The sequence below is a fragment of the Simochromis diagramma genome, unplaced genomic scaffold (genome assembly GCF_900408965.1).
Source record: "Simochromis diagramma unplaced genomic scaffold, fSimDia1.1 OVJJ01000602.1, whole genome shotgun sequence".
In the NCBI taxonomy this organism is placed as follows: Eukaryota; Metazoa; Chordata; class Actinopteri; order Cichliformes; family Cichlidae; genus Simochromis; species Simochromis diagramma.
The window spans coordinates 7,250,956-7,262,927 of NW_024387040.1; the positions used below are offsets into that span (position 1 = coordinate 7,250,956).

Genomic DNA, 11,972 nt, shown 5'->3' on the forward strand with positions numbered 1-11,972 from the left:
ATCCATTGTGTGCTGCTTATTTAGCGCTCAACATTAATCTGCGCTTCCCCTCACAAGTGAGAAACAATCGCAGCGTGAGAGTGGCCTGTCTAATTACATCTTTCACTCCCAACTTTCACTGTTTGGATTGGGCCCTTTTGTGACTGGGGAGATGTTAGACGGGAGCAGAAGGTGCTGCTCAGGTATGGTGTAAAAATACTAAACAGAAGCAGCATTATCACAAAGCAAGAATTTTATTTTAAATCAAATCAGCTAGAAGCATGTGATGGTGCACTTTGCAAATCTCTGCAACTAGGAGCTGGGCATAGCCGTGGAAACGCGCACTGTGTGAACTCAAAGAAAAATATTTTGCTCTGCTGCTTCACCGCTATTGCTTTGCAAAAAATAAATTCATAAAGCCTGTATATAACAAGTGAGAAAAAAATAATCAAGAAAATTATGTCTCCCACGGGGGGAAAAAACGGGCATAGACAAAACCAGCTTAAATTACAGATTTTTTGTGTTGCACAAATAGAAATGAAAACAGCTTTGGACTCTACTTCTCAGCCAACCTTCACAGTTTTCCCAAACCCAAAGCATGTGCACAAATCAAATCAAATAAATACATCACATCAGAGCAAACTGCCGGCTTGTGGTGCCCAAATAATTAGCTAACACGAGGAAACAGGTTATGTGTCCTGAATTAATTTGAAGAATCTAAGAGGCGCCAGCCAGAAAACCTAGTGACTAAGACAAAGCGTTTTTCTAATAATAAAAATAAGCCAGCCGAAAAACTCCTCACTCAGTCTCAGTCTTGCTGCTCCTCGGGTCATCCCCGATCCACTCTGGCTCTCTTTCTTTTTTTTTTTAAATGCACTTCTCCGGTTCAAACGCCAGAGAAGAGCCGTCCTCGCGAGCCGGTGGCGTCCAGGGAAGTGAAGCGCAAACTTGGTGCTGGTCAGCAAAGTTACTCAAAGTTTTGTCTTTGGCGCGACTCTGTATCCCGAGCACCGCGCACAAAACAGTTTGTTTGCATCACTGATTTCTTTTAAAGGGATATGGACCCAGTTCTTGGTCGACCGCAGCGTCACGACAGGCGAACATGAGAACATCAAAAATACTCAGCGCACTTCCCCGTGCGTTTGAAAGCAGACAGGGAAGACTCTTTTGGCTGTCACGTTTTAGTTTTGATGCAATTTGTTGCCAGTTATGAGGCGACTGAAAGCAACATGACACATCCGACCACCCTGCACATCAGTGACGAGTAAACAGAAAATCTGCTGTTTATTTGGGGGATAAAGGGCATAAATGCTCGGAGATTAAGTTGCATTTTTAAAGTAAACACACATACATTACTTTTAGGTGAAAATATGAGCACGTAGACACCCAGAAAAAAAGGCTATCCGCATTTAACCTTGGCCAGGACGGAGTGTTCTCAAGCCTTAGTTGACCTTACGAGTGCTCTAACTACATTCGATAAAGCTAAATTGTAATGTATAAACTCAACAAGTAGTTATTTTATTGTTGTAGTGTTTTCAGATGGCATTTTAAAACTCGCCTCAAAGATCTTCATATCACGCATCCCCACGCATGTCTGCATTGGACCAGTTAGCCATTTTGTTAAAATTCCGTCTCATTTGCCTTCATATGAGTAAATCATTACTTCTTATTATGTTAGAATGAAACTGTATTTAATTGCGGACGTGCGTAAAAGTGTCGAAAATTAAACTTTATAGTTATAAAAATGCTATTGGATAACAAATATATATATATATATACGTGTATAAATGGCCTATATAGTAAAAATTTTCTACTTGTGTTATTGGGAATCCCTGCTTGCCCTGCAAGCAAGGAACCCCGGGGGTCCCCGCAGCTCAATTTGACAACCGATGCTCCAGTGTCCTATTGTTTTAATATACACGACAAAAACCGACATGCATGGCGTTTTTAAATTGAAAACCCCAAAGCGCCCCAAAATAGAATAAAATAAGTCACAGGTTCATAAACACTGATGAAATATTGTGAGTATGTGGGTGCATGCCTTGGATTTAAATTAGGTCTCTTCTCCTTTAGTCCAGCACTCTTTCTCTTTTACTAAGGAGAGGATGGGCGTTTGTAGACTGCTCTGGAGCCTGCGTCACGTGGCCTGGTTTCTGCCGTCCCATTGGTCCAAGGCACGTGTCTGGGAGGACGGTGGGAAAACGTCACTCGGGGGGCTCGTATTGAAAATAAGAACAAAACTCCAGAGTGAGAGTATTAGAGCATCAGTTTAGGAGCCTCTTTATTTACCCTTAGTTTAGTTTAGGTGTAGGCATTACCGAGCACGCTGATATTGGATGACACTAAATTGGATGGTGCGCAAATGGCAAATGTTTTAGCTGTGCGAGATCAGTTGTAACCCGAGATTGGGGGGATATATGTCAAAAAGTATGCTTTTCTCAGAGGACACAGTCGCAAGGCTTTGCATGGTGTCCGAGGCACTCACTAGTATTTGAGTTTTCTTTTTTATTTATTTTACTCGTGCAGTTTTTGCAGTCTAATTCCCCTAAAGTTGTTCGCGAATTGTATTGCAACGGGGAGAGCGATAAAGGGGTTAAAGAGAGTAAAGCGGGGGAAAGTGAATCAGTATGGAAGAAAATGATCACGGCAACAGAGATGTGGTGGAGCGGCAGGAGTCGGCGGACGAATCAAACAGAGCCATCCTTCCCCTCTTACAGGCGCCGGGGAACCTGCAGATCCCTCACCGGGTCACCAATTTTTTCATCGACAACATCCTGCGGCCGGATTTCGGACGGAAAAAGGACGGTGGCGCAAACCGCGAAGAGAGTAGCCTTGCGTCGCGGGAGAGCCACAACAGCCCAACCGCCCCTCAGACCGAACCGGTGGGGAGCACTGTGCCAGCAGAAGGGACCTCCACTCCACACACGGTTACCGGGACCAAGAAGCCTGCTATAGCCGCCGAGGAGCCCCTGAAACCCCGCGGGGAGAATGGAGACCAGTGCCTAAGCTCAGACTCAGACAGTTCCCAAGCCAGCTCAAACCCATCCATGTCTCAGCCCATGCTGTGGCCAGCCTGGGTCTACTGCACCAGATACTCGGATAGGCCTTCTTCAGGTTGGTGTGCGTTTTTTTTTTTAAATTTTCTATACAGCGTTCTCGGTAACCTGAAATACCCCGTAACACTGACCCCGAATGCCTTGACCGACTTCTCGAGAGTAGAGAAGCGAACCGTGCTGTGCAGAGCAGGCTGAGAATTTGCACACACACAAAAGAAAACCATCAAAAATTATTTAACGCAGGAATAATATCCACAGGAAGACAATAACAAGGTGTGAATTTACAGAGCGGAAAAACACAACATGAAAAGCTTTTGGCGAGGGGCAATTTTAATGCAAATGACAGAGAGGAGATTATGTCTTTTTTTCCTTAAAAAAATATATAAATATTTTAAATACTAAAAATACAGAAATTGAATGTATATATTCAATTTCTGTATTGCACAGAAATTTAAATTTTTGTCTGAAAATCTCACATTCAAGCAGTCATCAGTTTCACGTTGTTATGAATATGATAATATCGGAGTCCTACTTCCGTTAAAAATAAGCAGCTGCGTGTCTTCCAAAGAATTTGCTCCAAATGAATATTTAGTGCACTTTGCGTGGACGTGTTGCTCTTTAAACGCGTTGCAGAAGTTGTTTGAGGTGAATTAAATATGCATATACTTTCAAATGATGGCTGCAGTAGGACTTGTAGGCTACACGCTGGCCAGTAGAGAGCTTGGTGGTATTTTTTTCTAATCTTCAGTTACAAGAATGCGTGGAAAGTCGCTTCTCATCTAGCAAGCAAGGTTAATAGCTCGTGTATTTTTCTAAGTGTCTGTCAAAAAAAGTGGAGTACAACTTGTTCTCATGCATTATGTAACGCCATATAGAGTGGCGTAGGCGACTACTACCGAGTTGTAGAGCTGCAGGTTTTTATTGGGGGGGGGGGGGGGGGGGGTTATGGGCACACACATCATGCACGTTGATTCATGGAGGTTCGACTCGTATTAAGTAGTTTCATTAATGTTTTCCGCGCTGTTTGGAGGAGGCGACCGAACACAGACAGCCAACGGCTCCACAAAACAGGCCTCCATCCAGACGGAAAATTAATGTGTATCTAATGTGTGCTGCTCACATTCTGTTCACGTTTGTCCACTGAGGAGCTTTTCAAGTGGCCCACAAAAACTAAAATGCAAAGTAGCTTCACTGAAATTGATCCTGGTTTTTTTTTTTTCAGCCAACCTGCTAAACAGTGGCTGAGTTGTGTCAGCGATGCTTTATGCTAATAATTTCACATTGCTCCAGAGTTTGTGTGTGTGCGTGTGTGAGAGAGAGTGTGTGTGTGTGTGTGTGTGTGTGTGTGTGTATCCATACGTAGTATGTGTAAGCGGGGAAGAGGGATAAAAACAGAGGGGGGAAGGGAAGGTTTTGTTTCTGCTTTGTCAACATTTAACAAGCATCCCTGTTCAGTTTTTACAAGTTTCTAAAAATGTTTTGTGAGTTAATTCACACTTATTTTGCGATTTTTTTAAAAGGCACGGTGACCAGAGCAGTAAGACACAGAGCCATTTGTTTTCATACTTATTATATGGGGGGTTAAATAAGCTTTATAAAATCCAGATTATTATAAAATACGCTTTACGCACGGGTTTGTAGGCACTACTGTGAATACAAATTAGCACAACAGTGTAATGATCATATGTTGATTGAGGATTTGAATACATAAATAAGAAAAAAATGAATCAAAATTGTTTCTGAACTTTATAAAACAGCTCTGATAATGGGCAGTGTAACTTTTATTATGATTTTATTCTCTTTTATTCTTCTCGTGTTCGGATGCTGACAAACCCATACATGTGTATCTGTGAACCCCACCTCCCACCTCCCCACACTACAGGGCCAAGATCTCGGAAACCAAAGAAGAAAACGACCAGCAAAGAGGACAAGCGACCACGGACGGCCTTCACAGCAGAACAGCTGCAAAGACTCAAATCGGAGTTTCAGACAAATCGGTATCTGACGGAGCAGAGGCGACAGAACCTGGCGCAGGAACTGGGCCTGAACGAATCCCAGATCAAGATCTGGTTTCAGAACAAGAGGGCCAAAATCAAGAAGGCTAGCGGCGCTAAAAACTCTCTGGCCTTGCACCTGATGGCACAGGGACTGTACAATCACTCCACCGTCACGTCGAAAGACGAAAAATCAGACAGCGATTGATTTCCAGAGAAGTAAAAGCAGCCTCCTGACGAAAAAGAACCTATAGTAATCCTATTATAGATTTTTATAGAGATATCACAGAAAAAAACTCTACTTACAGGAATATTTAATGATGCCACAGCAGATAAAAATACTACAAAGTACTATTACTCAACGCTAACTCAGTAGCCTACAGATGTACATCGCGTCCAGGGCACCGTTAAAAATACAATACTACAAAAAAAAGTAAGAATAAGATCGCTACTACTTCGAGTCCCTACAGGAATTCTAATGCTACCATAGGTCTCTGTATGTTCCTATGGGAATATTATAGTGCTTTTTCGTTATATGGGAGGTTTAGACAAGTCTACAATGCAATAATTTCACCGAATAAAGGGCCAGTGTATAGAGTATACCAGCATAAATTGTTTGAAAAAAAGAGAGATATTTCTGCAATATCACGTCTATAAAAGATGTTGTATAAAGGTATGTTTTCATTGTTTGTTGTCCCCCAACCCAGCCCAGCCCAAGCTCAACCCCAACAACCCCCCCTGAGGTACAAACGCTTACTCCCTTCATTTTTATATACCGTATAGGATTACTGCTACCCATGATTGTCATCGTTTCACATTTTACTAACTGGCACCTGACGTTTGGATTTGTCAGTGAAGTGAGCAAACTTTAAGTCCAAAGAATATTTTTCTGCTGCATCCAGGCTACTGTGAATTTAAATAAATGCTAACGCGGTTTTTATCTTCCATGCTTGTTGGGTTTTTTGGGGGAGGGAGGGTTGATTGTGTTTGATGTAAAATAGGCAGAAGAAGGTGTTGCGTGTCAGCTGCAAAACTAATCGGGCAGACTCTGAATTTTGATACTTTTTTTTTTAAATTCACAGTTTCTTACAAGTGACCGGGAGAGGTAGGGATTTTTTTCTCTCTAACACACCACTTAACTAAAATGCTAATTTAGGCCTTGCTTATGTTTGTGGTCATCTCATAGCCTTTAAACAAATATTATGTGCGTATTCCATTCGTTATACCAATGCATCAGTGCAGCTATTATAGTTTTAAATAGCAATACGAATCATTTTTTGTAGCTAAGCGAAGGCTATAATGCTGCCTATTACGTCACAGAAACAACTCTGTAGCATAAAGACAATGATGACGCCGAGTTTTGCGCACTCTCACGAGTATCTTCTAGAAATGCAGGTTATTGGATGTTCTTGTTAAATCTTTCTCTATATACATTTTTATTACATATCCATATATCATAAAAAGAAGGCAAATCCGTCAGTGACTGTATTACAAATGTTGGAAATCTCTTATCGTTGTTGAAAGGACTTCATATGTGTATTTATATAGATTATATTGACAAAAAAAAAAATCTATCCAATGACCAGTGTTGCTTTAGAGTAGATATCTGAGGTGTTTACACTGCTTGTTTATCTTGCAATAACTTCTTTTTGTTTTCTTTTTTTTTTCTTTTTTGGGTTTTTTGTTTTTTTTTTTTTGTGAATGAAAAATTGTTTATGGGGCCTTTTGCATGAAAGCTGCAATTTGTTGTACTTGGGCAAATAACTGTGTTTATAAAACTTTGGTCTTTATCAACGAAAGTATGATCGAGCTAAGTTTCAGACTGTATCCATACCAAATTGTGGATTATTTGCCTTTCAAAGTCTTTTTGTTGTGTATCTGCAAAAAGTGTGTGTGAATTAAAATCCACCAAACAGAAAACACACTTTGCCTTAAAGTTCAAGTGTGAACTTTTTATGAAACAGAACTGTGCCGAATCAGAGAAGCAGTATTACTTCAAATGCAGACTACTCAAGTTTAATGCCTTTATGAAAAACTGCTGGTACGACATTATGAATTTACTCATCAGCGTATATCTATCTATATATGAACATGTTTAAATAAAATTACAACACAGAGTTGTAGAATACAATGCTATTTTTTATTTTATGTTGGAAGTATTCTTTGGTATAAATGTACATAATTTGTATCATGTATTAATTGTGTAATTAACTGCCACCTGAAAACTGCAGAAGAAGAGTAAATAAACCTTGAAGATTATACACAAACATGTTTCTGAACTCTGTATGGTGCTCTAAAACCCATAAGCATTAGCCGAGGCCTGGATAGAACAGCAAACGGGACCTTCGGTCTCTCCTGATAGTGTGCACACATCATAACTTGAAGAAAAGACAAATACATTACAAGCTAAAACAAGGCATTTGCTCTTTTTAAAGAAAATTACAGACATTATTCATTTGCACAGCACAGCAGTCCTTTCCATGCAAACACACACTTGTTTATGTTCAGAATCGTCGCTGAAAATCAGAATCATGGGTTTTGAGATTAAAACATTTGCAAAAGCTTCAAACATTATGCAAGGGAAAGCCTTGAACAATTCCCAGGCATGTTTCCTCAACAATGCCTTATCTGCATTTCCATACTTGCACCACTAGTCTTTGAACGCCATGTCTAACGGCCAGTGACTAGCATTAGAGCAAATAGGGCTGCACCCAGCACTGTCTTTGAGACGGTCAGTGTTCCTCGTTGCTTCTGAAAAGAGCCTGTGCTTCTATCACAAGGAAGAAATTGGAGTCGAAGGGAGAGAGCGAGAGAGGGTAGGGGAGGGAGGGGTGAGTGCATGAGGGGGAGAGAGAGAGTGAGAGAGAGAGCAATGAAGGTCAAAGCCTGTCATGGCTGCAGGTGGCTGGTTTCCCCCTCCCGCCCCTCAGTAACCCATTCTCCACACACAGCTTTTTCACTCGCCAACTCATACTCTGTCTCTCACTCACACACACACACACACACACACACACACACACACACACACACACACACACACACACACACACACACACACACACACTGCACACATATCTCAGTATCACTTGGTTTATTTTATTCTTGCATGGCACACACACACACACACATCCAAATACTCCATTCAATTGTGTTCCTCCTCACATGCGCACGCAGCCCTGTTGTTTTGATCCTTCATTCAGCGCATCAATAAGAAGCTTCATCAAAATATTCACAGGCAGAGAAGCTCCCCTGAAGTTCAGATAGGGACACCAGCGCATGAACAAAAGCTAAAGCTGTTAGGCTGCATGGGCACTTCTTTCCTGGAACAAAAGGTTTTATCTGAGAATAATTTGTCTCGTATTGGGAAGTAGAGATTCAGGTGGTCAAATGACCACCAGCGGTCCTTTTTTGAGGTTCCTCACGGTTCAGAAAAGTCTTGCATTGCTGCCAAAATACCATATATGACCGTGTAAAGCTGGGGAGGTAACACAGAGATAAAAATCTCTGCAGAAACTCTTAAAAATGCCTGGGATAAAAGCAATTTTATTCAGTACTGCAGACAATTTTAGAGAGTTCTCATGTTGTAAAAAATGGAAGTGGGTGCAGGATACATCAGGAAAGTATCAATGTCTACCTCTACACACAAAAGGGCCCCATCCTGCTATGACCTCTCCCACCATCCTCCCCCTCCCCTACTGTGTCATTTACCCACAGTTTCTAAATGCTTCCTACGGCCAGAGTGGAATCTGCTCAGAGGTGCCTGGGCTTTGTGGCGGAAACATAATTAAAGTGGTGAAAGATGTAAAAGGTGAAGAATGGGGATGACATCAGGCCAATTTCACACTTGGCACTCGAATGGCTAGGTCCAAGCCAGGACTCTTGCCTCGCAACACAGATCAAAGCCCACTGTCACCGCACCAGTGCAGGAAAAAAAAGAGGCAAAAGGACACCTAACTATGCTAATCCCCAGGACGAATATATTTTAATCTTGTTAGAATACAAGTTAATGCTGTGGCTCAGTGGCTGAACTTTTTTGGCAAGAATGAGAGGTGGACAGAACTACTTTTACCTTTTCTACATGAGGTGCCTCTGTCTGGCACCGGATAAACAGTCAGAGTCTGAACAAACTTTCTTTTGGACAAACTCACCGTATTATCGAGCCACATACTGTACAGGGCAGCAGATAGCAGTGAAAAGGCAGTGAAAAGGCAAGCAACAGTTTTCATTAAGAACAACGATGGAAAAAAGAAAAACTGTGTCAGTGACCCCGGCTGAATCCCCACTAGGGCACCTAACATGCAAAGGAAATGAGTATTTTGTGGACTGGTTTGTCCCCTCTCACACTGAGCCCTTCTTTCTCAAAAGCACCTTGGTAACCCTTGATCTCTCATGTATGGAAGTCAGGGTGCTGGGGCCTGCAGAAGTTGACTAGGCAGACAATAGCAAGCGGATGCTTTCTGGAGAAGTCACACCCAGGCAACTCTCATTTCACACACCGTGTTTGAGTGACCCTTGAAAAAAAAAAAAAAAGAAGATGCAAGACTTTTAAGCAAAGATTCTTTTTGTTCACTTGAAGAAATTCAGGAAAAAGAAAAAACATCAATGCACCTTTTCCCATGTAGCTACCATATTTGTTTCCTAAAGTAATGTTTTCTGCTCAGCGAGACCAAATTTTATACTGCGTTCAAATTTCATAAAGTTGTTTTTAACACAGCATGAGTTGCACAGCTTGTTCTCTATACTGGTGGATTCATGGATGTGTCATATATTTTTAACAAAAAGATGGTAAAAGAAATATAAGAACAAAATAAGAGAAGCAATTACAGAATAGGAAGTGTTTATTAATAAAAAGTTATTTAATATTATGGTCATAGTTATCTTACATTTAATTTAACATAAATACATCATTTCTTGCAGTTGCACCTTAAGTTGAATCATGTCTTTTGCAGAATGCGTCTGGTGTAACACTGACTACGGCTTTGGATGAACTCTTGTCTTTGATTGCTGCTACAAAATATTACAATAAGCACTTTAGAACTAAAAAAAAACCACCAACCTTTAAAATAATTTCCTAATATGTCTTATGGGTCATCTTTTTTGGCAAGTGGAAGCAAATATCTTGCATGGCACAAAACACAATGTTTTCTTTTGGAACATCTGCAGATATCAATTTCTGAATGTGCATTTACACTTAAAAGCAGCAACTATAAAAATTATTTTCACTAATCATCATTATATTCTTTAAATTTTGCATTGATCATTTATTGTTCAGACATTAGATACACAAAATCCCCAAACACAAAATGCTTAAACATTATCATCAGATTAACCGTTTTATCTGATTAAAAGTCTAAAATCCATATATTTTTAAATTTGTCAGTACATGAATATAACAAAAAAAGGCCAGAAATAAAACAGATATTTTATCGCAATTCAATAAATTCAAAAATTTCTTCTCAATTGGACACCTTCTCAAACTGATCAGGTATTTGCTCTAGTAAGAAATCCTGAGATGTGGATAACATTTTCCAAACCCCTCATTTTGAGTGCATCGTGTACAAACGTTACACCATCTTTAAGTATTGCAACACCTAGTGCTGCAGCTGATTAACAGTGGAACATTTTTCTACCATTTGACCACATATCCTGTACAACAGCTATATTAATAAAGATTTTCTCAATCATCAGCTTCAGTTATTTTAAGTGAAAAAAATCAAAATGCTAATTTGAGTGAATATGCCACTTTGCAACTTCAAACCTGAGTAAAATTTACCCTCAGTAATGAACAGATTTATGTTTCCTTGCATGAATGTGTTATTTAAGCCATATGTAATGCACTGGAGTAAACAGTGTATACAAAATTTGTGCTGAGTTTGTCTAAAACAGGTCTGTAACAACATCACAAAGCCAAGATTAAAACATCAGCACTCTGGTGGAAGAGAAATGCACACAAAGGTATCAAAGGTATCAATTTGTAATGTGCGCTTCATTATAATTTCAAAATGAGTCTAGCAACAACAAAAAAACTGATCCACTTAACAGAAAAACTCAGGTTGGTTCTGTTTCTCCTACATTCTTCTTCTACATACTAAATAAAGATGTACAATGTACAGTCATGCCAGTTTTGGCCTCTTTTTTTTTTTTTTTTTTTTTTTTTTTACAGAGTTTGTGTTGCTCGCTGACACACAGCCAGACAGGGTCAAGGATACATCTGACTCACCTCAGGCCCCCTTGCTTTCCCCAGGGACTGGCCTGTCACTCACTTTGTGGTTACGGATCATAGCTGACAGAGGCACAAAGTGAGAGCTCGATGCTGCATCAACAGTAGCAACATCATCACCAAAACCCATCCTTAGCATGACATCTTCCTCCTAGTACACCAGCTAGCTCCCTGCACTGTGGAAAGGAAATAAACACATTCACACCAAGAGGATCATAATAAACTGTCATTCAGCGAAAGTAGGAAGAGCTAAAAATAAAAATTTGGACATTTACCTTTAAATTTTCCACACTGCAGTTTGGATGTAGAGTGCCTTGCAATAGAGCTGTTAAGAAGAAGCTGCCAGTCCTGCAAAGGTTTAAAATGATTGGGTATAATGCTTAATTTCAGCCAGTTTACTGAGATTGGTTATATCCATCTATGCTCTGTGAGCCATTTTAAAAGGGTCTCAAGCTCATTGAAACAGCACTGGGTTGGTGTAGCGTACAGCCTTTAATTGGTATTAGTTAGATGACATAATAAGCACATTCACAGAGCTGTTTAAGAGCAAAGGGTTTCAAAAATCACTGATCGCACTACTTTGTTCTGTCAACATTAAAGATGAATATGCTCGCTGAAATACTGTACTGTATCACTTCAGAATACAAATGATGCAGTGGCCAATGCGTGCAGTACAAACAAATACATATTATGAGTAAAATATGAATATTTTAGGGTTTTTTG

The 11,972-nt window shown here is 40.2% G+C and overlaps 1 protein-coding gene across 1 annotated transcript; it reads left to right on the forward strand.

The window, feature by feature from the left end:
- The first annotated feature begins 1,927 nt into the window (after positions 1-1,927).
- On the forward strand, positions 1,928-5,655 carry en2a (engrailed homeobox 2a). The gene is made up of 2 exons (XM_040044336.1): positions 1,928-3,093; positions 4,918-5,655. The coding sequence occupies exons 1-2, from the start codon at positions 2,607-2,609 to the stop codon at positions 5,235-5,237; spliced, it is 807 nt and encodes a 268-aa protein (XP_039900270.1). The 5' UTR covers positions 1,928-2,606; the 3' UTR covers positions 5,238-5,655.
- Positions 5,656-11,972: the final 6,317 nt, after the last annotated feature.

What these genes read in the sequence shown, in the direction of transcription:
- en2a (XM_040044336.1), top strand. Translation starts at nt 2,607, where the DNA reads ATGGAAGAAAATGATCACGGCAACAGAGATGTGGTGGAGCGGCAGGAG. An exon ending in CTCGGATAGGCCTTCTTCAG is followed by an intron (nt 3,094 to 4,917) that starts GTTGGTGTGCGT and finishes CCCACACTACAG; the next exon opens with GGCCAAGATCTCGGAAACCA.